Genomic DNA, 27,132 nt, shown 5'->3' with positions numbered 1-27,132 from the left:
TTTAATTTTGAGTTGTGTGTTGAACAGGAGAGTTGGACCTGATGGCCTTCTTGGTTTCCTTCCAACTCTAGTATTCTGTGATTCAGAGGTACTTTCCACCTCCTGTTTTTGATCATTTTTTAACTGTAGGTGCCATGAACTGAACTTGGGATCTTCTACATGTGCTTTCCCACTGAGGTATAATTACATACCAAATGCCCTTGTGCAGACATATAGGTCTATCCCTGCTTGGTCTTGAAATCAGTATAGTTGTCATATATCACAATTTAAACCTAGAAGTTTTAGGGCTGGTTGGGTTTTGTACTCTGATAGCACTGAAAATTGGGCATTCATTTTGGAATTGATTGGTAAATTTCATAAGTATGAGATCTCCAAATAAAGATGAATTGATCTTAGTGCACCATTGGTGTATTTAGGAGATACTTAACTCTATTTCCTAGCTTCTGCCAAAGGAAAATGGGAGCAGAACCTATTCACAAATCCTGATCCTTCAAGATAATTCACTTTCAAGAGTTTTGCTCCATTGTAAGGCTTTCTTATTGAATGCGTTCATTTTTCCAAGCAGAGAAAGTTAGGTGGGGAAGGGTGACCCTAAAACTACCTTCTGATCTCCCCATGGCAATTTATGGATCACCCAAAAGAGGACAAAAGCCATACTTTTCCATATGATTATTTATATGTGTGGATATAAATTTAGAAATATTGTTAAATTACAAGTTAAATTGAAATAAAATACATCTCATAGTGAGGTAACCTGTGTTCTATACAATCTGATACTCAGGTACTGTTAGTGGGTAGTCTCAAGATCCCTGTTGTTACGTCCTCCCCTTTTAAGCCAGATCTGGACTAGAGAGGTCTTTCAAATAGAAAGTTGACAGTGTTAGTAGTCTGTAAAGTAGGACACACAGGCAGCCTACCCCAGTAAGAGAGAAATACTATTTGAACCGGCAGATGGTTGCAAGGGTACATGAACAGGATAATGGGCATGATAAATCTGTACAGGATGTGTGATCTGCACATGCGATTTGCATGTCCTATTCAAACATAAGGAAAAAAGAGAAGGAACATCACTTTGTTTCTATAAATCTCCTGCTCATACCTAGGATGAAGCTCTACAGTTGCATCTTTCAAAAGCTTTTCCTCTACTGCTGGCATGCCGTTCCTAGTAGATTAGTCTATTAGGGAAAATAGACCTGGAAAGGAGATGTTTCTCCTCTCCTTCTCTTGCCACTGGCTCCCACATGCCCTCTTTACATGCTTATTGTTGTATAGAGCTGAACAAACAGGATCCTGTTTAGGGATCCTCGTTTGTTCTTAATGTCACGCTTTATTTAATCATTCATTCATTTACAACATTTGTATGCTTCCCAGTTGTGCCACAGCACCTCTGGGGGACTCACAACATGAGATGAAAAATTAGTATGCCTCCCTGTCTTTTTTCAAAATGGATTATAAATATTATTCTATATTTTGATTGTTCATTAGATCCACTGAATAATTTTAAGACATGCTGCTCATTGTATTCCTAGAATCAGGATGGAGCGTGTATCCAGTCAGTCAGTTTTATTCTCAATCAAGATTCCAAGAGGCAAGTGACACTGACACATTCTGGAGATGTTTTGGTATATGATCAATACAAAGTCAATCTGCCTTACATTGATGGTAAGGAATAATACATATACAATTACTGTAACAATTGCAAGTTTAAATATGTTATGGATGAATTCCAGTGAAGTGGTTCTGGTGATATAACTGTTTCCATCAGAGGAATTGGGAGAGGGGCTATTAACCTTGCCTCTGAAGTTTACTCTGGAAGGCTGGTGGACCCTCTGATTTTGTGGGTGCAGGAGCTTGTAAAAGGAAGGAGAAAATTCTGTCATATTAGTCAAAAACTGCTTGTGTGATATCAGGTTCTACCCTGTGTTTTGAGTGATGTATATATAATACATCCTTACTGCCATTTCAGTGCATCTTTTTATAGCCCTGTGTAACTCTTTTACCTTCTTCCAGTCTCTGTATCACTTCATGATATCCCAGAAGTCAAATGTCTTGTAGTTCCTTTCATCTCACCCTGTATCTAAATGATCTAAACGCTATACATAGAGTGAATCTTTTAGTTCTGCGCTAATACTCCCCAGCTTGAATCGGAATGAGCTTGATTAAAATAAATTATGTTTACATATGTTATTATTTAATCCCCTAAAATGATTTTTGGTTGATCTGATGTGAAATCCCATTCCTACCATTAACTTTGACTGAGTCTAATGGCTAACAAGGCCCAATGGCTGCCAGTCCTTCCCCAGCCTTCTGTGATGTGAAGTTTTCTAAACTTGCCTGGGTGAGGACTCATGGAGGGGAGAAGTGTTAAGCCTGAGATCTACTCAGCCTTAAGCCTGAGATGAACTTTCAAAAAGTTTGGTAGTGATGATAGTGGTGTGGTGGGCTTCAGGCTTGAGTAAAATTGACCTCATTTTACTCTGGGCCTAGTTTTGGGAAATGTTTGAGCCCAATGTCAAAAAGACTTCAAGAAGTCATTTACAATATACATGAAACACTTCACATAAAGAATAAAACTGAACTCTTAATATCATTTTAGCTTATTGATAGCACATGTTGTCTAACATTTTTTCTAGATTCTTTTGAAATAAGAAAACTTTCCTCTGTGTTTTTGCAAATAAAGTCATATATTGGATTACAAATACTTTATGACCCTGAAGGTTTGAGACTCTACCTCAAGGTTGATGCCAGATGGAAAGATGATACTATCGGTCTCTGTGGAACCTTCAACGGAAACACTCAAGATGACTTTTTGTATGTATCATTAACACTTTTTAGTAACATGCCTACTTGTACTGATACGTTTCCATCTGGAGTGGGGATTTTTCCCAAACAGGATAGAAAAACAGATGAGTTCCTTGTGGGAAAAACAATTTTTAAATGTACTTACAGTTCTGAAAGCTCATCATCGATAAAAATAATTATACTGGAGAACCTCAAATCAGAATAGATGTATAAGAGACCTTGTATCCTGCAAAGCACAAATGCTTGAGAACAAACATGCAACAGGTTTCAAATATTTGGCAAAAATTCCCTGCTTCAAATCTTAGATAGTTTTAATCAGATTGTCATAATTAAAAGGGCGCTGAATTGGAGGCAGGCTGCCAAAGAAGACCATAGAATACTTACTGTGTTAAATATGGGCATATAACTATAAAGGCTCCTGCCATCCTTGCAGTTTGAAAGCTTGCAAATGCAAGTAGATAAAAAGGTACCACTTTGGTGGGAAAGTAACAGCATTCTGTGCACTTCAGTGTTTAGTCATGCTGGCCACATGACTACGGAAACTGTCTGGACAAACGCTGGCTCCCTAGGCTAGGAAACGGAGATGAGCACCGCCCCCTAGAGTCAGACATGACTGGACTTTAATGTCATGGGGAAACCTTTACCTTTAACTATAAAGGGCATACTTTTGAATAACATTGAAAGCTTTAAAAATACTATGAATTCCAAAACATCAGTATTTTTACTAATATATTCAGTAGTAGTTCTGAATTAGTTCTTGGTCTTCACCAGGTTATAACTGTTCATTACTACTGTGATATGGTTGCTAATCACTCTGCTAGCAAAGGCAGCTTCCAGATAACATATTGACAGGTTCTCTAAACTGTGGTCTATAATTCCGGTTTGTAGGCTTCATTCGTATCATATTTTGCTAGTTCACCCATCACAGCAACATGGGATTTGGCAATCTAGGAAGTGTTTTTTAGCTGGATGCATGAGGAGAGGCAGGAGTATACAAATGGCATATCTCCAATTACCCAGATCATGATTCGGAGGACCTGAGAACTTGCTGTCTAGATCCTGCCATTATCCTTGGTATCTGAACCAAGCTAAACTGTCCTTTGATAAAGGAGTCTTTATGTAAGGTGTCCTTGGAGCTGTCTTATAGGTTTTGCTTGGTTTAATTTCAGTAGTTTCAGCCCAGGGATGTAGACAGACTCCTTGAGTGGGCTAGACAACCACCAGTGCTTGAGTTACTTGCCTTTGCTGTCTAGAATTTATTCTGTACCTTCTGCTTTCTGTCTACCCTGCACCACATTGTCATACTCTGTGTTCTTTTACTTACAATTAAGTAATAGAATATGTATTTTGTCCTGTATTTCTTTATAAATTGTAATTTATATTATTCATCTTTATTTTATTGGCTTGACTTGGTTAACTTTTGTATTCTCTTTTATGTCATTGTGAACTGCTCAGAGTACCTTCATCAGAAGAGTACAGGAATTTAGTAAATAATAATAATGATATAAACAACTGAAGCACCACTGTGAAACTTTAAGATGTCAGATTTAATAACACTTTTCAGATTCATTGAAGCCTGCCTCAAATTTTTAGGCAACGAGCTAATTTGGGATTTTCTAATGGTGCCTTTTTAAATTTAGAACCACAATGGCAAGTGATGTTTAATTAAGGGCCAAGATACACATTATACAGGAATCCCATAATCAGAACATCTGACTTTTTAAAAAGTAGTGCAGCTGTGTTAATTGCACCATTAAATGTACTTGTAGAAGTAGTGTGTGTCTTTTTAATTCATTGCTCCCTCCCAAAATTTTTCCAACCAATTTTTCCAATTGCCTCTGCCTTATCCCACAACAATTTAATTTAACAAGTACTTTCTTGTAGAGGAGAAACCATAAATCATAGCTCACCTAAACACCTAGTTTTATAGATCTTCTGTATGGGATGAAACACAGTCAAGTGCACCAACCAGTTGAAGTATGTCCTTTTGTGACATTGCTATTTATTGTTTAAACAATGTATTTGGAAAAAAAGATCTCCAGTTGGAGTGCCAGAAAGTACACCTCAGCTTTTTGGAAATTCCTGGAAAACCTCATCAGCCTGTACTCCTGAATATGATCATTCGGCAATGGATCCATGTGATGTTCATCTACAAGCAGGTGAGCTTAAAAGATATTACAGATATAGACTGAAGGTGGCAAAATGTTTACACTTGCATCAAACAACTTTTATTTTTCCTTCTGAGACTGTGAATCCTAAATGTACATACTTGATTGCAGTGGGCAGTACCTGGCCGATCCCACAGTGGACTCATCACTAGTGCAACAGAAAGCTAGTGCTTCCTAGAGCAACTATAAACAAGCTGTTCTAGGATAGAACAGGTAATCCAAACAAGCAGAAGAGAGCCATGTTCACTTGGTCATTCTGGGAATAAGCAGTGAGTTCTACTGCTGCAATACAAACAGCAGAGGTATAGTGGCAGCAGTGAATACTGCCCAGTGAATAAGCACACAACAAAGATAACTGGCATACTCTTCCTGAATATGCATATTGGCACTGTGATCTGTGCAACACCAAGGTGACATAAAGTTTGCAGCTGCTTACATTCTGCTGAAGGAAGCCCCAGAGATTTTCACATGAATTTGCTGCACTGTTATTTTACTTATTTATTTGACATAGTGTTAAACTGTCCTTTTCCTCTGGATATTATGGTGGTTCTCAAGAAGCCAAAGTAACCCAAAGTATGCCATGATGTGATGTGATGTGATGCAGCTCTAAAATTTCATCACAATAAAAATGAAAAAGAGCCATAAACTCTGTTGGTTCTGATAACTGCATGCATTCTTTCAGCCACTGGCTTGCCTTTTCATTCTCTATCTGAAAATTATGTCTGCTTTTTTAATGAGTTCTTCAGGTTTGGGGTCACTAGAGTCCCCACCAGAAACTCAAGGATTACATAATCAAGATTTCACTACAGGAAGGTTTATGTGTTTTGCTTAGAACTATGCCATTTCCAGTTAAGGAATTTTAAAAAATGAAATCTTCATTTAGTAATTCTGAGATTGTATGCATTTATTGTTCACTCATATTTGTGACTTTCAGTCAAATTACATCAGTGTTACATGCTCTGAGCAGGAGTTTGAGGAAAACGAATGTCAACGTTTATTGTTGCGGTACATTTTAAAAATCAGCATGAAAGTTTTACCCCTTTCTTTATATTATCCTGTTACATATTTTCTTTATATATTATGTCAGGGCAGGTATTGATGCAGGCTGAATAAATACAGATATAATGTATAGCAAGGAATGTGTAGCAAGGAATTACCAAATGTCTTTTGAAAAAAAGCCTTCATTTGGTCTCAGCAGGTGCATAACGTAGGAGTCAACCAGTACTGATGCACTGGATAGAAGAATACTGCCGAGAAAGCCCACCAATGAGTTACACATATTTTAATTCAATCCTGCTCGGTAGGGCCTCCCCAAGTAACTAAGGCACCTTTTCCTCCAGAAAGATAATTCTGTGCTAATGATAGGAGGTTCCAAAACAGGTTCCAAAACATTTATGAAGCGGATTTTCTAGTGTGATGATCTTACGTTGTGCAACATAATTTCAAGTTCTGAAGTACCTTCTTATCCTTCAGACATCCTGATAGTTTGAAGGGTTGTCCACCATTCCTCTGTAATCCCAGGAATGTTTTGTGTATAAGGGGAGTTAAATCACACACAGATGGAAGGCAAAATTCAGTTTTGGAGAAGCTGTTGGGGCTACATTCCAGTGGTAGGCAGAGCTATGGAGTATGAGTGCGGGCAAAATACTAGCATATTTTAATTTAAATGTCTTATTGTTAGCAACTAAAACTTAGGAGTGGCCTCTCAATCTTTTATTGAGGTAAAGGAGGTGCAAAATCTGGGAAGCTTTCTTCTGGATTTTGAGCAAATGTGGGGGTGCAGAACAGAATGTGGTCTTATAAAAAATGAGGTACTCTCCCACCCTACAGAAAAACACTGGCGTTTTTCTTGTTTCTGGATTCAGACTCTTTATTATTTTGTCTTTATTGGTTTCTTGTTAGGGCCAATCTAGATCTGTGAATACTTGATTGCTTGAATGCAATTATCATGTACTTTATGGTTGTGCAAATAACAGGGAAACTTGAACAGCATCAAGAAGAGTTGGTGGTGGAGACAGGACAGGGAGTATAGCTCTCTCCTTTGTATGATCCCTCTTTCTAGTCCCCACTTTGAAGATGCTGCTCATTTTTCAAGGGAATCTTGCATGGGCATCAGTGGAGGTTTCCCCTGAAAGGGAAATATCAGCTCCCTTGTGTGACTCTCAGAGATGCATCCAAAAAGCTTTTGCAGCTCTTTGAGTAATTATTTTCATTAGTATTTCAGATCAATAGCAGAGTCTTTCCATTAATCCATTCAAAGCTGATGGAAATGCACTTGCTAGTTCATTATTACCAGGGTGTTGTTGTTGTTAATGTATGGCATTTAAAGCATACCTTATTGGTTCTTGTGAGGAACCAAAGGCAGTTTGCATTCTTTAAGACAACTACAGGAGGTTTGGGGGTAATTTCTGTCCCCTACACAAGGGTAAAATAAGAATAATTGAACAGAATAGTTTAAAAAGATCAGTATGCTAGCAGTACTAAAAGAGTTAATTGGTTGGACCTTTCTAGTGCTACATGCTAAAATGGATAATTCTAGCTTGCAGCAGTGTTGCTTTTAATCCTCCCAAACCTGGGAACATGTGAGGTTGTTGAACCATTGCTTAAGAACAGTCACATGGAGAGTTATGAAATCATGTGGAATCATGAGAGTCATGATCATACTACTAATTAGGCCACCTTTAATGTAAATATAACCATACAAATTATATACAGTGGTACCTTGGCTCACGAATGCCTTGGTTCACGACCAAATCAGGTTGCGAACAAAAATTTCATGAAAATTTTGATATGGATCATGAACTCCGCATTGGGTAGCGACCAAGATCACAGCCATCTCTCCCCCCTCCCCAAGTGGGGAGATGGCCACGATCGCAGTTGTGTTTGTGCAGGGAAGAAGACATGCGTGATCATGGGCGTGGCCTGCAGGAAAGACAGGCGCAATCTCAGCCATCTCCCCTCCTCCAACCAGCACGATCACGGCCATCTCCCTCCCCGCCCCAAGTGGGGAGATGGCTACGATCGGCTGGGGGCGGGTGGGGGGAGGTGGCTGAGATCGCACCGGTCTCTCCCTTCTCTAGCGCGCCCTGTTTGCTCCCGTCTCTCTCTTCCCCAGTGCGCCTGCGATCATGCCTGTCACTCCCCCTCCAGCACGCCGGGATGACGGGCACGTGCAGGGATGATGGGCATGTGCAGGGATGACAGGCGCGATCTCAGTTGTGTTGAGGGGGCGGGGAGATGGCTGCACTTGTGCTCAGGGTCGGGAGGGGGAGATGGCAGCGATCTTTGTTGTTCTTTGTCACTTTGCTTCACATTTTTCTGATTAAAAAAAAAAACGGTTACAGAACAGATTAATCTTATTTACATTGACCCTTATGGGGAAATTTGACTTGGCTCATGACCAATTTGGGTCGCGACCAGAGTCCTGGAACGGGTTAAGTTTGTGAGCCAAGGTACCACTGCATTTGAAGACGGGCAGATAAATATCTTGGTAATAGTTAACTGAGACATCCTTTAAAAATGCTTCACACAATTCTTAATTTTTAGTTGCACAAATAGGTCTGGTTTTGGCTGCTCCTTGTCCTTGGTAAGATCAGAGGAGCTGAAACAGGTGAAATTTGTTTGAACAGCAGGGAATCACAATGCTAAATGTAGAGAAACGCTGACTAAAACATGGTTATTTCTGTTTCTTTGGCAGCTGCTTATGCAACAGGATCCTGCAGCATCATTATGAAAGAACTCTTTGCCCCATGCTATTCCTATCTGAGTCCACTTCCCTATTTTGAACAGTGCAGAAGAGATACCTGTAAATGTGGACAGATCTGTATGTGCTCTGCTCTATCCCATTATGCTCACTTGTGCCGCAGATTTGGAGTAATGATAGACTATCGGAGTAATGTCCCAGAATGTGGTAAGTATTTTTCAGTTTGAAGAGAATATACGAACAAGTCAAACACGCTAACAAGTTAAATCTAAATTCATAGATTATCTCAATTGAATTCATTTGCTTAAATCCAGATAACCATGAGCAGAAGAAAATGTGGGTTAAATGCAATGTTATACAAACAGACTTTTGCTTGTGCAATGGAACCTCATGCTTTCCTCCCTTGGCATGTCCCCAGATCTGCTCTGGGCAATTTCCCCAAAGGTTTAGAGCAGATGTGGGGGCATGAGGGGTTGTATGAGGGAGAGGCTTCTGTTCCATTCTATTCAATATTGGATCCAACTCAGTGGATTAATGCTGCTTCATGAACTTGTGCCCACGCTAGCCAGACTCCTTGCAAGCTGTATTATATCAAGGGATCCTTTGCAGTATGAGAATTTAGATGACTAGGAGGGTATAAACCTCGGTAGCATAAAAACTCCAGTGGATTATAAAAAGTTCGTGAAAAAGATCAATTAATTTGCACACATGAAAAAAAACCTCTGGATTTTAGGGGTGTTTTGATTTTGTTTTATTGTGACAAGGCACTACTCTTCCAGTATGTTGGGGAAAAATCTTTCTATTAGTAGAAGAAGCATTCTACTATTGGACAGATTTCTTGATATCCAAGCTGTTCTTATTAAGGATTTCACCACATCTGAAATTCCTTAGTCCAATTCTTTCTGTCACTCTTGCCTTGCTGGCAAAATTATAATGAACAATGTATAGGAATGTAAACTGTTTTGAATGTACAGAACTTTGGTATTATGAAAATGAATTCAAGAGGTGTGTTGAAAGCAAACAGATTCAGGTCAACATAGATTGTTGAATGTAACAAATAATTTAGACTGTGTTGCAAGTAGCATAATGCTGCTGTATTGCTGGCTATAAAGTGTGTGATTTTGTGTTAACTAAAATGTGTCTTAAGATGCTAACCTGTGTATACTTTATAGGTAGTGTGTTACCTGAACACCATGTATGGGTTTGTATGTCATGCCAACCAACCATGGTGATTTGCCTTGGTGAGTTGGTTGTTCTTTGAAATACCCATGGTGAGTTCGATAGATGACTGGGCTTATTGTAGATCCTTTGTTCCCTCCCTTCCTTTCTTTCCTTTCATGCCTCCAGGTGGTATCCCAGGGAAGACTGCAGGAGCAACAAGTTCTCTCTCCTTCCCTGATGGACTGCCACATGGTTTTCTGCTCTTGTTTTCTGATGCTGCTTTGTCCCTTTACATTGGTGGGGAGAGGGGTGGAGAGAGAGATTGTGAAAGCTGGCTTGACAGTTGGCTTTCCCAATCCCCATTTGGGAGGCCACAAGATGGTCCCTCAAAGTGCCCCAGAAAGGCTCTCTCTGGCTGCCAAATACTTTTTAAAAGTTGCACCCAAAGTAGGAGCAAAACACCTCATTTTTTAAAAAAATAGTCTCAGTCTCACTAATATGTCCATTCTGGGCTGGTAGAGGGAACAACTTGTGCACCTTTCCATGATTCTCTAGGTTCTGGGAAGGTGTAAAAGTGCACCCCATCCCTTTTTAAATACAAACAGAGTTTTAACACACTTAACGAAACTCAGGGTCTATTAAAATTCAGGGGGGAGGTGATTGAAGTGGAAGTTGGTGGATTAGTACTGGACTCTAAGGATGTAGTAGTTGAAAACTCCAGGATAGTAAACTCCATTACAATCGTACAAAAGTCCATGGTTTCTCATTGGAGGTGTTAAAAAAGCCATTGTGTGTTGTGGGTAGCATGGGCTAGGTTTGCACAATGCAACAGCCTTCTGTTGACTTTATCTCCAGCTGGTTGTCATGTCATGTGAACCCAGTCAGTGAGACTGGCTTGTGAGTAAGCATGGGTAAGATCGGATATCAGCTGTTCTTTTCCAGTCAATCCTACCACATTTTTATAGAAGGAAATGTGCGACGGACTTTTGAGAGAGGATTTTAAAAAAGGCATCTGGTTTGTAATATGAGAGCTTTGTTTCATTTGGATAGCTCTTTCATGTGAAGATACAAAGGAGTACAGTACCTGTGTGCCTACCTGTGGCGAAACCTGCCAAGCACTCTCCATGCCAGAGACGTGCAGTGATGATTGCATTGAAGGCTGCACCTGTCCCCCTGGAATGTACTTGAACATCAAAACTGACCGATGTGTGCAACAGTAGGTATAATGTATGGTGCTACCTTTATCATTGTGTACATTTATATTTTCAGATCTAACTGAAGAGCACCTGAATTGGTTCAAACCTTCACCTAGAAAATCAATTGAGTGGCTTGAAGAGGCAGGGAAAAAAGACGTGGTAGATTTAACTACACTCCAAAATTAACCAAACATTAATTTTTGGCCAGAAAATATCAGTATTTAGGTCAGCAGAGAAAATTTAAGGCTTGATGCTTATGGAATAATCACTCTTTTTGTCAGTTTTGTTAGAAGTCCACTCCATAGTATGAGAACAGGACTATTGTGGCCTTCCTATGGCTCCAGTTTTAGTTTGCTGAATGGCGGAATAGGCAAGAGTTTTGGTCAGGACAGGCAAGTAGGAATCCACGTGTAATTCTATGCCAGAGCTAGGTGCTTGGATCCTCACTTCCACTGGCTTGTTCCATTTGTGGCCCCCGTGTTATGGGTTGGCCATAGACATTGTAAACCATTACACTAATACAGGATACAAACCTAAAGTGTAAATTTAATTAAATATTTTTATAATGCCATTTATGTTCTGATATTATAATTTATTTATTTATAATACTGGTTCAATTAATAAATCTACTGATCAAAAGTAAATGATGGCTAATTTAGCTAAGAAAAAAATTATTTATTTTCCTAATGTAAGTCATGCTTCACTTGATGACCAAGACTGTACTCATTGACTGAGCTCCCAAGTTGCAACAAACAGCCTTGCGTGGTTTCCACCATGTTTGTTTTTTGCCCAGATGAGCATGAAATAGGATCACGTGGTTTCTATGTAATTGTGGCCTCCACCCTCCCTGCTCAGTTGGCACATATCTATCACCCATAACACCTGACATGCAATCTCATTAAGGATGGGTGAGGCAGATCTTGCAATTGCTGCTTTTTTCAGGGGGTTCTGCATACCAGGATCATGGAAGTCATTATGTTCGGTTTGGATGATCAGATAAAATATAGTGAAGTACAGAACAGACCATTGTTTCTTATTGTGGTTTCTTAAAACCAAACATACCATGCTGAAATTCATTGTCAGTGTTTGGACAACATGACAGACAGTCCTGTGTAAGAAGCCACCATGGCTTTTTTGTGCTGTATGAACCCATCATCTTGAGAATATATGACAGTGAAACTGTGGCTCATTGTACCTTTTTTGATTGCCATAATAGCATTCATTATCTTTCTTTCTCTCTACTTTTTAAGATAAGTGTGACCAGGATGGACCACTGTTGAAGGAAAAATAATACATACCTTCTCTATAAGTGCTTGGAATGAATTTTGAGCAAGAATTCATTTGACTAGTATATAGATTAATAGTTACTTTGAGGTTCCTACTTCTGCTTGGTGGTTTCTTTATAAGGAGTGGAGTCCTTTTTTCTTTTTTATCCCTTTATAGAAATGAATGTCCCTGCTATTTTCAAGGTATTGACTATCCACCTGGAGAAAATGTAATCACATCTTTGGGAAAATGGTAAGTGATTCTCAAGTCTTGATATAACAACAGACATTTCTGAGAGTTCTGCTAAGCCCAGTTAAAGAAACTATGATGAAATGTATTTCTATTTAGAAACATAGGAACAGAGCAAGTCAGAAGGGGTCTCCCGGGCCTCCTAGTCTCACCCCCAGCTCCAGCCAGCTCTGCTCATGACATGACTACCATGTACATGTTCAATTTAAGTTACAGTAATTATAATTTGTACTTAAGCATATATTAGCAAATACATGTTTTATGTAATCTGTGTCCTCTTTTCCCCTTTTTGTCATCTTTTTTGTTTTGGTGATGCATTTCTGCTTTTTTGGCATTATATAAATTACCTAAATGTACATTGCCACCCTCAATGTAACTGATCTTAAAGGAGGGTCAACAAATGATTCTACTTACTTATGTCATTACATGTTGAGTGGAAGATTCTTGTAATATTACCTTCACTGAAATAGTAAGTAGATTTAGTAATTAGGCCAGATTGCCTTCCAAAGCCCCACCTTTTAGAGGGTAGCATCCAATACTGCCATTCCTTCAATTCATTTGCAACAAGGTAGCATTCCTGACTCTAGTGCTTTAGCAATAGCATCATCTGGTACAACAGGTTTTTGTGGGAAACCTATCATGCCAGTTTACATTGGTGTTGAGGTATTAGAGGGTGTTTCCACTAGTGCTAAATGTGACAAGAGAGTGGAAGTGCTGGATATGATCCAGGGTGCCTACGCTGTGCTTTAGACTTACCTATATATTGCTCTTAAAAAAAGAAAAACTAGTGTGAAGATCTGGTAGAAGAGTTGCATGGAAAGAAGATCTGAAAAATATAGCATACAAGCACTAGTTTTTTTTTTTTTATAAAAAAAACACCTCTTTGACTAGATTCCTAATCTATAACAGCCTTAACTGTTTTTTTTTTTTCCAGCCACTGCAGAGAGGGAATAATGAACTGTGAGGAAGAAAACATAGGTATGTAAAGTAAAGCTTGTATTTCACCCAGATTCTCCCCTTCCCCAGCTAGTTCTGTACTGCCATCTTAGCTAGTGGCTATTGAAACATAACCAACAAAAGGAAAAGACACAAGATCCCATATAAAACCAAGAACAAAGTGATTCTAAAGCATCTGAAAAGCCAAAGTTTTTGTCTAAGTTTCAGAAGAACAAATCCTTCTTCAGAGGCTTCTGAATATACAAACAAACTGTATATAAAATATATGCATTTTAAAGTTTGGAAAAATATAAGTTACCACAAGGAACCACATTCTGTAAATCAGGAGTACAGAACCAGATTTTTTTTGCAGTGAGAGCTGGGTGACTCACCTGTTCAGTATCCATATACTGCTAATGCGCTCAGTGTCATTTGTGCCTCCTCCTGTTGGACAGGTTCATGAGGGAGGAGGCTATCAGTGGCTCCTAGCCTTCCTGGCTGTGTGCTCCCTCCTTGACCATACACCAGTTGCTGAGGAGCTTGGGCAGGAGGAGGTCTTGAATCCATCCTTCATGAGGGATCCTGTGGGCAGCTGGTTTGCCGCAGCATATATGGGGTGCCAGACTAGATGGACCTTTGTTATGACCCGACATGACTTATTTATGTCCTTATGTTCTTAACTGAAAGAGAAGGAAAATATTAACCTGTCCTTATAGCCCTCAAATGGCTAAGGAAGTGGAAATCGCTTCTCTGTTATTTTTGTGTAGTAGCCATTGATAGCTTTATCTGCTATGGAATTGTCTTCCATAGCAGATATTGGCATCACTGAATGTTCAGGAAGTAATTCCACAAATAAATTATACATTGTATGAAAAAATAGTTGCTCTTTACGCTACATGTCTCCTGCTAATAGAACTCAGGAGCTTTTGAGCATCCATTGGGGAAAGTGGGAGAAGTGAACATTTAGATAAGCCACTTCAGAGGAGCAGGAAGGCAGCCGGAGCACTGTCAGATTACCTTGTATTCTGATAATCTCCTATGCTATCCAAAATGGCCCCTTTCCGTCCTCTCTGAGGTGCTTTTCCATCCTCAGAGAAGCAACTTGCATGGTTTTTCTCTGTGCTAGCTTCAAGCTAGGAGAGTGGAATTGGAACACAGGTCTTTTGTTCCAGAACTTTGTTTCTGCCCTGGGATCTGAGAATCTGAAAGCATCATATGGCCATAAGATTGTTGTCCCAGTTAGAGGACCCAAGATCTGGTACTATGTGAAAAGAGAGAAAAGCACTTACCTAGATATGTAGTATTTTAGCCCAGATATATAAATACACGATGGCAGAATTTGGCTGCTATTGCTCACACTGAACAAAGGGAACAAAGCTTTATAGACTGTAGAAAACTGAGTTCAATTTTCTTTGTGCTGTTTTTCTAGCACATGACTGCCCAGATGACCAAATCTATGTAAATTGTAGTAATCCACAAACCATGGAATTTGGCCAGGAGAGAACCTGTGAAAATCACCTGCTAAATCTCACTATCTCTGCACACCTTCCTTGCTTTTCAGGATGCATGTGCCCTCACAGGTAAGTAAATCAGCAACAAACACTCTTTTATATTATAGCCCAATATAAATCCTAGCCCCACTTCAGTAACTAGTATATAATGCATTTGGAGATCTGCATGAGAATACACCCTCCATTGTATTTTAGGTACTTCAAGACAGTTGTTGTATAGGGCCACTCAAAGCTACATAGCACCAATAACAGTCTACTCATGTTTATTCTAGCACAGACTTCATTATCTATTCCTCTGAAGCTTTATTTTTCCCTTTTTGCTTTCCTATACCGCCTACATTAGCCAAGTGGCTTTCTGCACACTACAGTAAATTACCATACAATTACAGCAACACCAAAAGGTGCAAATAATGGGATGGTGCAAATAGTTCAGTGTGATATAATAAATAATAGTAGGTGGCCACTTATCTGATCCTACATTACAGTTCTCATAAATGCTGCCTGGCTGCAATCCTACCTTTGTGTCCTCAGAGCCAGCCTAACTGTGCTCTATGTGCTCTAGGGTAATGCAGAGTGCTGGGGTTAGTATTCAAAGCCTTAAATGGCTTGGGGTCATGCTATCTGAAGGACCCCAAGTGAGTTTCCAGCAGTCCTTCTCCTGGAGCCCCAGCCAGAGGAAGTGAGATGACCTTTTCTGTTTTGGCATGAGCTTCCTAGAGAGACTCACCTGGCAGCAACACCTCCTCAGTGCAAGGTGAACACTTCATTTCCCCAGACATTTTAGACTTCCAGTTTTTTTGCCTTAAATCTGTTACTGTATTTTAAGTCTTTGCAGGGCTGCTGTGTTTTATTTTATATTTATTTTATACTGTAGTTTTAAGCTTTTGTATTGTATTTTGCCATGTTGTATTTTATGGTTTTATGAACTGCCTGGAAAGCATGTGGTTTTATGAACCATTTTTATGAACTGCCTGGAAAGCTTTGGCTGTAATAGCCTCCCTCCATGGTCTTTGTGTGATAGTTTATCTTACTATTATTTATTTATATAAATATATTTACTACAAATCTACTATCATGAGTAAGATTTCCTAATATCCAGGTTGTCTTCTCATGTTACCTAATCAGCTGATATGATAAGGTTCAGCCACAGTCATCAAAAAACTCACGATGTTGACTCTATCAAGTGGGTAATGTCAAGTTTACTTGTATTAAGGGAATGCATAAATCACTCTTAAATTCAAGTACTTTTTGTCAGTGACTGACGCAGTTTTAACGCGTCTTGAATTCCAGTACTATAACACCTTAAAAATAATATTTCAGTTGGTCTTTTGTAGCTGGGCATTCATATTTATAGCACAAATCTTTTAGCCATGCAACATGAATGTGTGACCATGATTACTCAGATTGCTGTTGTGTTAACTTTATGGAAGTGACCAAGAGACAATAATGTTGCTCCCATATAAGGTGTGAGTCAGATGTTACAGAAGAGGGAGAAATGAGAAGATACTCTTTGCTTTTTGGTAGTTCTATTTGCATTTCAGTTACTTAGGGAGACCTCTAAGGAAGAGGGACAATGTGTGGCACGACAGAGGTTTTTAGACTACAGTTCCCATCATCCCTTACCATTGACTACAGCTATCAGTAGCTTCAGTCTTGCAGCAATTGGAGACCTACTTGTTCCCCACCCCCAATAAACAGTGAAAATAGCAGGAACCTCTAAAGTGCAAAAGAAAAATCACAGAAAACTGATCATGGAGAATTTTAATTCTGAAGCTACCTTTGTAAGGTCATGCTCTTCTGTTATGAATCAATTAATAGCTACAGTTCTCTTTTTCAGTACTTATTAAATAGGTTCATCGTTCCACACATTGGAATGATTCATTGTAAGAACACTGAAAGAATTTTACCTTTTATAATCTGGAATGTAATTAAAATAATGACTAAGGAATGCTAAGTAATCTTACAGAAAATTATCTTGTTGGTACGCATGAGGAATGAACTGCAGCTATTCTTACATAATAATAGATAATAATGGTCAAAACACAATGCAGTTTGGGAGTGCATTAACCCATATTTCTGTCGAATACTGAGCTGTCTGGAACAAATACCGAAATTTAGGTGAGATTATATACAAGAAAGGTAGTATAAGATGGAATGGTGAAAAATAGTACTAAAAAGTAGATGTAATGAGACAAAAAATGTTTGACCCTTTTCCTTAATGTTGGGCTTGTCTATGTGAGCATTTATGCTATTTGTGAAGGAATTAAATTGAAGCAGAAATAACATTTTTAAAAAACTTTTCTTAAAAAGTGTTTAATTCACTGAAAAGTAAACAGTACATATGTGAGGAAAATAGATTCAACAATAACTCTCTTTGTTTTATACTGGTACAATAACTCAGGATTACAGTAATCAAATGTGGTAGTAGGAGAAATGTGAGTGCTTTGCTGTTCCTTTGCCAGTACTTCCAAGTCCCACATAAAGGAGTGGAAATCTGAAGAGAAATGGGTGCAGGACTCTGTCTCTCTTGCTCTGCCATTGCTTCTTCATCCCATCAAAAGTGGTTTTTAATGATGGCTGCATTTAAAATTTATAATGGGAACAGTGCAATTCTCAGTTTTTCCTGTCGGTTTCACCACTATGTCAGTGTATGGATTCGTGCGTATTTTGGGGATCAGCATGGATAGCAGTGGCTGTTACTGCTAGCATAGCATTTGATAGAAATGCCAATGAAATTAGATCACATCTGCATAGATTTTAGCATCTGTGAACAGGTGCATTTCAATTTATCTGTAGCCAATATATAGAACATTGACATTTAGAAATAATAGAGAAGGGAAAAAGTCATTTATCATCTAAATAACATTTTGTTTTTATGAATTCTTTGATCATTGCAATCAATCTGGCTGTTTGGCCTTTCAAGAGAGAAAGCTGTTAGCACTTGTTTTATGAAGTATAATATTACAGAGATGGAACTTGCACTTTCGTCTTGCCTTGCCAAAATGATGCTCTTTGTTTCTGAATGTGGCCTATTTAGTTGGTAGCTTAAACCAGTGGGAATTTTCTACCTTGTATGCCATTATCTATCCAAGAAAGTGATTGAACACTTGGAACACTAAAGCTCACAAAAATACTTGATATGCTATAAAGAAAACTAGACTTGTAAAATCTCTACATTGTAGAAATTGCACTTTATTTGCAGCATCTCCCTTTCTAAATGGATATATTTGTTAATCTGGCACTGATTGCCTAACATCTATTCTTGAATGCTCAGCAGTTGATTTATATGTTATTCAGTCTGGAGAATCTATCAGAGCCATTCTTCTGTAAGAATGTCTAGAAGGGGAAGAACAACTTACTCCTATACACTTGTTTAATCTCTTTTTTGCATGGAGAATATATTTATTTATTTATTTATAAAATTTGTATGCCATCCATTACTTGCATCTCTGGACAGCTTACAGCATACCCTTGAAGACGGTCCGGATACTTCAATTGGTGCAGAATAGAGCTGCCAGGTTGCTGACAGGGACTGGGCGTTGTTCTCATATAACCCCAATTCTCCGTCAGCTCCACTGGCTCCCGATTGAAGTCCGGGCCCAATTCAAGGTGTTGGTTATGACCTATAAAGCCCTAAACAGCTTGGGACCTGGATACCTAAAGGAACGCTTGTGCCCATATATGCCCTCCCGCCCCTTGAGATCAGCAATGGATGCCCTTCTCCGGGAACCCTCTGTGAATGATATTAGGAGGGTGAGTACCCGGGGGAAGGCTTTCCCTGCGGTGGCGCCCCATCTATGGAAGACCTTTTTATTTAAAACTTATTTTAATTGTTATTGAATTAATTAGTATTTAAAAATTTTAGCCGAGAATGCACCAGGGGCTTTTTTAACATTTTTTTTAATTGTTACATTATTATTATTTATGTATGCATTTATGTATTCTTTGTGAGCCGCCCCAAGGCTTTGTTGTGATGGGGGTGGCATAGAAATGTTTTAAATAAATAAATAAATAATAGATCAAAATAAAATAGATTAATTGACAATTCCACTCTGGCTGCAATCAATAAAATATAAACAATAAAATCCAATATTAGGTGACTTTCCCTTTTGCATTAAGATGCATTATCTCTTGGTATTTCTTATCCTGCATGTGGTACAACTATTAGATTAAGCATTTGAATGCATTCCCAGGCCTGGCATCAGTGATTGGTTCCTTTGGTTACTTGATGATGGCCTGAACTCTAAGCAAGCTCTAGCCAGGGTACCTGTAACTAGGACCCACCATTTGAATTCTCCCTTAGGAATCTGTCAGGGTCCTAGCAACACGGTGCAGGAGTTGAAACGATGGGCACCAGCAGTGATGCATTTGGCTAGGCTAGCTTGTTTGTGCCACATGTGCTTACTATTGTCAGGGTGGAGGGAGGGAGACCACAATGGCAGAGTAAACTGATCCCTGTGCAAGGCAAGAACCTGTCCCTGTGCAATTCTGTAGCAGGAACCACACAAATATATGCATCTTTGCTTAGCAGGAGATGCTCTTTAAGTCACCAAGCAACCTTAAAATTAACACCCCTTTACTTTTGGTGCATTTCAGAATATTGCAGTTTTCATTAGTGATATAACTTTATCTATTTATTTATTTATAGCATTTCTAAGCTGCCCAGTTGGGCCATTGCACCTCTGGGTGGCTCACAACCAGAAGATAAAAACACAGTAAAAACATAATAAAACCAATAACACATTAAAACCAGTGATAAAATACAGCAAAAAACAAAACAAAACAAAGGTCTTATGGCAATTAGTTACTAAAATATATTTTAAAAAAGAAGGTCTTTGCCTGGCACCAAAAAGAAAGTAAAGGCGGCACCAGGCGAATCCCCTTGGGGAGAGCATTCCAAATATGGGGAGCAGCTGCAGAAAAGGCCCTCCTCCTAGCGGCCACCCTTCTCACCTCCTATGGGATGGCTCACACAGGAAGGCCCCCTGCATAGATCTCAAAGGACAGGTAGCCACATACAGGTGCAGGTGCTCCCTAAGATAGCTGGCTCCTAAGCCATTAAGGGCTTTATATGACCGAGTCATTGATTTTCATAGGAGGAATGCACCTCTGTGGATGCCCCAGAGCTTTAAGAGCTAAAGAGCATTCCAGATCAGCTCATGTCAGAAGACCAGAATGAGCCTGAGCTTCCAGGAGATGGCTGTGGGTCCATCCCTGTAAAGCACTCAGAACTCTGCATTTGAGGCAGAAGCTAATCAAATTCCTTTCCCCCAAGAGCACTGTTACCTCAAGAGACATGCCACTGAGGCTTCCTTAATCAGAACCCCTGTACATAGTACAAACTATGTCTGAGATCTGGGTGGAGCTCAAGAGGCTATGGAGGTATAAGCCTTCAATTTCAGCCTAGTTGGTGCTGAAAACAACATTATTTCAGCTCCAGCATCTTGTATCTTGTTTTCTGAGGCTTGCCTTGTGATGGACCTGAGGTGCCACTGACCCTTAACTGGATCTCTGCAGCCTTTGTGCTCAACTAGTTGCCTACTTGTTGCCTTGTTCTTTGGATTGAGCCATAATTTCCTCTGACACTGAGTCTTGTTCATCCAAAGCAGGGTACTGTTCTGGTTTGTATTATCACTGCAGCTCACCACTTCTTTAAGCAATGGCGAGTTGAAACATCCATGCAGCAAGGTTACTGTTTCAATTTCCTTCCCCTACTCACAGCTTTTTCCATCATTAGGACTTAGTGAGGGTGGCTTGATGGAGTCCAGAGTGGATACAGGTTTTGGGCAGTTTCTGAACCACCCCAACAAGCCACGTCACTGGGTTTACATGACACAAGATGCTACACTGCTTTGGGTAATTGTCTAAACCAAGGTGACATGTGACCAGCATATACAAGGTAGTTAATGAGCCAGTGGCTTATACCCCGGCATCGTGTCATGTACACTGACCCAGTCTTTCATCAACATTTGGTTGGAATCATACTAATTACTTATATTGCTGATTTATAGTACTTGGTGCTAACAGTAATGGTTGATTCTAGTTTTGTTATGATTTGCGCCTTCTCAGATTTTTATCCCCAACACTTTGACAAGATAAAATAACTCAAGATAAAATTTCATGTCAGATGCATTCTGTTTTGGGATTATCACCTCTAGATAATTCAAGTACAGAGATTTTGCCAAAATAAAGTGAGAGGGAAATACTAACATCACAGTCAGCTATCTGATGGTGCCCATGACTTAGATGCTCTGTACCATATGTCATCCCCTTCCTCTGAGTCACTCATCCTTGGAAACATACGCAGGGCTGTTCTTGACTATATACCTCATTCTGTACAATTCATCCTGCCCCCAAACGCCATCATTAGATATTTTCCGACAGAACCACTAGAGTCATCTTCAGCAAGGTCTATTTTCTTATTTTATGTACAGTGAGAAGGCTGTTCAGTGTCAGCCAGAAATCTGTCTATACAAGCTGTTTTCTAGTATATGTAAATATAATTGAGAGTCTCTATCTGATATTATTGTTAAATTTGACAGCCTTGTTAAACATGGGGATACATGTTTCAAGCCAGATGAATGTCCATGTACTTGGAAAGGCAAAGAGTATTTTCCTGGAGACAAAGTAATTTCTTCCTGCCATACCTGGTGAGTAAACATTTTTTTAAAATTTCATGATGCATATATAATAATGCCATGATGGTTCTGAATTGCTGATTTTCCTTTTTCCATATTAGAATTTATAGTCTTTGATTTAACTGAATTTTATTTTTATCAAAATAAATATTTGTAAATAGTTTTAAATGGCCAAGGCTCATAAATCATGAGGTGGATTGTTTGAGAATGAGTCATGATGAGTCCAACAGGTGATAAGGTTCATTGCAGGTACTTTGCTTTGTCCCTCCCCTTGTTCCACCAGGTGTTATCAGCTCACTGTGACTATCCGAGAGACCCCCTCATGCAAACAGAACTCATGTCTTAAAGAACAGCGGGGTCAGCCGGCCCCAGGGAATTTGACCCCATTGCATTCTGGAGCACAAGCCCTGCTTGTACTACAGGTACAAGGAACCACTTTTTTAAAAAGCCATTTGCCTCCATAGTGTAATTTCCTAAAGTGTAATGGGGAGGATGCAGGAGCTGATTGAGTACCCCTTTCTTTTGTTCCCCTTTGAAGTGGGGTGACCACTTGGCAGCAGCACTACAGCTATGGAGCAGCACCACTGGGTGAATCATGTCCTCCTGTCCCCTGCCCAAGAGGCAGATCTGCTTGGTGGCAGTGCCTTGAGCATGGGGCGTTCTGCCTCCTGTGTGGGAGGTTTACGCTCAGGCAGGAGGTGGAAGGAAGTGGGGCACCTGATCTGCTCCTCTGCATTGCTGTCCTGATCATGGAGCAGGAACCATGGTTGGGATCTGCACTTGAGCTGCTGGCAGGGGAAATTCATTGGGAAAAAGATGGAATAGCAATTAACACAAATTTAAAAATTGATTGGTGCATTAGGAATACACCTTCTTCTCTCTGTCCAAACACATGTTTTAAATTCCACAGATAAAAAGCCATCGGAGTGATTTGACCTCGGAGAAGGGTCACGTACCACATCTCTCCCCACTACTTACCTGCTTTGAATTTCTTTCTGCCAAAGGAAAGGCATTGGGCATAACATGTACTAGCATGTCATATAGATTAGCCCCTGTGACCCCAAGGAAATATAAACTTTCTTCCCTAAATTTGTTTCCATTCCCAATATATATGTATCTACTTGCACTGTGTATTTAAATTGCCTTACACTCCATAATTCTAATGGAAACCAAGCTTCTTGGAGTCATAAGCAACTTCTATTACACTACTTGTGTGGAACAATGAAAAGATGAACCTGGTGTCTGGTTTCATCAGTGGTTCATGCTTCTAATGCCTTTCTTACAAAAGATTTTAGTTATAACACCTGAACAAGTTTCTTCTAAGTTTATCCTCAGTGAATGCTGACAAACTTTAGTTTCCATAAGGGTTCTGGCATAAGTCATTCCAACAACAACTGGATAACAGTTATAAGGCATGAAATGTCATCCCAATTTATGCTTTTTCTTTCTGTCGTCTAGCAATGGTATTATGGAGTTCAACCACCTCAGAGTTCATGCATCAAGCGATTATACAACACTATAGTTTAAATCAGCATCTCTCTGTTTTCCACTCAACTCCTATTAATTGGGTTAGCTCATTTATTCCAAATGAGACCTGCAGAGCTCTACTGAGCTTAAAGTAATACAGGCTGTTCCAGTCGGCACTAGTCCATGCCTTGTCTGGATGTCTTTGCCCACTCCAGCCTTGTGCTGACTGACTGCATCTGCCTCTTGTCAGGTTCTCAATAGCTGCTCTAGAAGACATTTGTAGCCTTTTGGCCGACTAGTGAAGCGACTTACGAGCCATCTCTACTTGGCGGGAAGGTAAAGCGATCCCGGGTTACCTCCCTTCTTCCCTGAGGCTCATACCTATGTAGCTTTCACTGATTCTTTGCAGATGAGCAAATGCACACACAAGCACACACATGGACCTATTCCCTGATGGAAAAATCTATTAAGAAATGGTAGTAATTCCGAAGACATTGGGCAATAATTTTTCTTTATGCCTTCTCAAATGGGAAAAAGTGTTAGCTGAAAAATCTAAATCAAATTCTTAGTGTCATATACTGCAACAGGCTAACTAGGTTATTAGTGTTTTCTTTTATGGTTTTGTGAATCTTTGTCACAGTATAAACTTTCAATCCTTGTCCACCAACATGTTATAAATCTCCACCAGGTTTTGCTTGTAGGTAAAAAAAGTATGTTTACAGTATACTGAAGGTGAGTTTGGTAAAATGTAAATACATATTGTTGTTGTTGTTTTGTTGTTGTTATTATTGTGGTTATGTGAAGCTTATGATTCAAGTGAATATTAAAATTGGAACTAGCTTAACATGTTGACGAAGCATGAATTAAATTTGTTATTACTTTGATGCTGTATGTGGTGGGAGCTGGACTTATTTTAATTATATTTTGTAAATATATATGTGGATTTAAAAAGATAAATACCTACATAGGAACAAGGTTTATTTTTCAATATGTCATCTATTATTTATGTTTTGCATATGTTTTTAATGAGGCATTCAGGTGGACTAAATTCTTTCCTAATACTTTGAAATTCTCCCTAATTTTTTTCTATACTAGTTCAATTTAAAATTATACAATATCAGGGTTAGCATAATGTGCTGATTTTTCATTTGGCAAGAAAGCATGAATGATATTTCCTAGTCTCATCTTGTGAAGCAGGAAAACACATGCATATTCTCACTTTTCTGTATACTCAATAAGAAACATGAGAGCCAGTGTGGTGTAGTGGTTAAGAGCATGGGACTGGGACTCAAAGGATCTGGGTTCCAATCCCCGCTCAGCCATGGAACCAACTGGGTGACTTTGGGCCAGTCACAGACTGTCAGCCCAACCTACCTCACAGGGTTGTTGTTGTGAGGATTAGATGGAGGAGGAGATATAAGCTGCCTTGAGCCCTTTGTAGGAAAAAGGCAGGATATAAATCGAAAAAAATAAATAAAACATGTATCTTATTTCCAATATATAGACATACATACACACAAAGTTGCTAACTTTATGTGTATGCATTTGTATTTTCCTAAACAAAAATATTTGTTAAATTGCTTCACTGTTAAAGCAAATAAATGTATTACATATGGAAAATCCAAATACATAATGCGTGTTCTGTGAGGTAAAAATATCAACCTTAGTTCCTGGCTTTTTACAAAAGACGCATACTTAGCATATACCATTGTCAGTTTGATTTAATCAAACGTATTGTCCTTCCCAAAGTAGGTTACCATGAAATCATTTCTGTTTGTCATTACAGCATTTAGTTAGGGTCAGCAATATGCCTTGGACATGGAGGTCAATACACAGGTCACCCTATTATTTTCCTAAGATGGCTGTAAATCTGAAAAAGCATTAAGCACATGGATCTTCATAATTCATGGAAATGTATAGGTAGTTTTGTTTGTTACAATGATAGCTTGGAAGGAGTATCAATAATGTGAAGGATGATTTTTTTTAGTATTTTGCTTTCATAAGAGCTTACCATAATTGTCAGTGTAGTAACTTTTGAGACTGTAATAATGGTTTCCCCCTTACTTACAGCATCTGCCATCATGGGTCATTTGAATGCACTTTCCACCCTTGCCCATCAATGTGTACAACATATGGAGATCGGCATTACAGAACTTTTGATGGACTTTCTTTTGATTATATTGGAAATTGTAAGATTTACCTTGTTAAGGTAGGACCTGTTTAAAAACCATTTTGCATACAGTCCTACGGGAATGAATGCCTTTAAGCCCCAGAACTTGGAGCTTCATGGCATGTCTGCCTCCATTTTCTTCCTGCTCCACATTTTTGCTACATGGACTTTTTTGGCCTTCTGTTGTCCAAGCCCCAGAGGTGGAGGGAAAGAAGTGGAGAGGCTGTATGCAGTACAACTTATGCATGGTTGAATGAAGTTTGTTATTATAGTATATGAAAAGACTTGCGATTTTTTTGTTCTGTCAATGAAATGAATACATACAAATATTTATTTAATTAATTTATTTAAAGCATTTCTATGCCGCCTCGTTCGCAAACAGCCTCGGGGCAGCTTACAAAAATACAAATACATTGATGTTTCCCCTCTTATTTTTTTAGATAAATACAACCATAAATACAATCACAACAATAATAATATAACATAACAAGAACACAATAATTAAAAAAGAATAAATGAAAAAGTGCACCTACCACCCTGGAGACCAATACTACCATCATACACATACTATAACAATTAATAATATATAATATACTTCAATTATACCTGTATTCCCCTCCAGAAATTCGTATAATCTTGATTGGGTTTACAGCCTTTGCCTTCTATCAGTACTGCTTTTACAAAATCTTCCCAGATTTCATTATATTCATTCACTTTCATTAACCCTTTTTAAATTTTTATTTCTGTCATCAGTTTATCATTAATTACCATATTCCATATTTCATTATATCATTCATGCCTTTGCAAAACCCAATTTTGTTTCCAAAAATACATTGAAGTTGTTGGTAACATGAATAGGCAGCTGCAGCAAACCAGGCAATGTGATACATGATTTAACTTAAAGGTGTAACTTCCTGCTTGTCTGCTTTCTGTTTTGTTGGTGAAACCCACCAATTACATCTCTGCTCCTTGTTATCGCAAAGAAGTTATCCTAGAAAAAGAAGCGCAGTCTGTGTGTGTGTGTGTGTGTGTGTGTCCCCATAAAAGGCACTTTCTAAACTGATATGGAAAAAGATCATAGGTTCTTCTTCATTTCTAGAGTTGGCTGGTGAAAGACATCTCTTCGTGGGGGGCATTGCAAGGTGGCTGTGATGACATGGTGCAAGCACATAGCTACTGAATGTCTAGCAACACACAGCATGCTGTCTGAACTGCTCCTGGCCTCCACTGCTACGTTTTTAGGCCTACCAATAAAGCTTGTGGAACTAGCATCATGCAGCTGCTGAATGCTGTCTGTGGTTGGTGATCAGTGGGATGAGCCTCTTCCTGCCAGTGGCATCACCTTACCAGCCACCTCTGCGTCTTTAACATAATCTGGAGTTAGAGGGAGGAAAGGAAGTGGTTAGCTTGGAATGCTGAGGCAGTGGGCATGAACAGGTTGTTTTCTGTCAAATGTTCGCAGATTATGCTAAGCTCTAGGAATGTAGAATGTATAGATGCTTATACACCAAATAGTAAAAATAATTGTGCATTAATAAGCAGCAAAAACATACGTATCTTACATGATTGCCTGATTTTCCTTTTTCAGAGTACTTCAGTGATCACTTTTTCAATAATTATAGAAAATGTTAGCTGCTTTAATACTGGAATCATTTGCAGAAAGTATATTTTCATTAACATTGGGAAATCATTCATAATATTTAATGATGACACTGGAGATCCGGTAAGCTTCAGCAATGTAGAAAGATCAATAAACAGACATGCTTATGTACCAAGCATTAAAGATATAAACATACTAATTAGGCTGTAAATATATACATAGCTTATATTATAAATGCCTGTTGCCTTTGAAACCTCAAAACAGT

At 39.0% G+C, this 27,132-nt stretch overlaps 1 protein-coding gene across 1 annotated transcript in view; it reads left to right on the top strand.

Moving 5' to 3' along the window:
• OTOG (otogelin) overlaps window positions 1-27,132 on the top strand; it is a 113,837-nt gene that overhangs the window by 19,289 nt on the left and 67,416 nt on the right. Inside the window, exons 13-23 of the mRNA XM_044426092.1 lie at window positions 1,530-1,662; window positions 2,634-2,811; window positions 4,837-4,961; window positions 8,668-8,880; window positions 10,885-11,050; window positions 12,474-12,548; window positions 13,480-13,523; window positions 14,911-15,061; window positions 21,535-21,642; window positions 25,168-25,306; window positions 26,856-26,990. Coding sequence (XP_044282027.1) covers window positions 1,530-1,662; window positions 2,634-2,811; window positions 4,837-4,961; window positions 8,668-8,880; window positions 10,885-11,050; window positions 12,474-12,548; window positions 13,480-13,523; window positions 14,911-15,061; window positions 21,535-21,642; window positions 25,168-25,306; window positions 26,856-26,990 — 1,467 coding nt within the window. The remainder of the gene's footprint in view (window positions 1-1,529; window positions 1,663-2,633; window positions 2,812-4,836; window positions 4,962-8,667; window positions 8,881-10,884; window positions 11,051-12,473; window positions 12,549-13,479; window positions 13,524-14,910; window positions 15,062-21,534; window positions 21,643-25,167; window positions 25,307-26,855; window positions 26,991-27,132) is intronic.

The sequence above is a fragment of the Varanus komodoensis genome, unplaced genomic scaffold, assembly GCF_004798865.1.
Source record: "Varanus komodoensis strain SLA01 unplaced genomic scaffold, ASM479886v1 scaffold16, whole genome shotgun sequence".
In the NCBI taxonomy this organism is placed as follows: Eukaryota; Metazoa; Chordata; class Lepidosauria; order Squamata; family Varanidae; genus Varanus; species Varanus komodoensis.
Note: the sequence above shows the minus strand (reverse complement) of the source record. Positions and strands in the feature narration are given on the sequence as shown.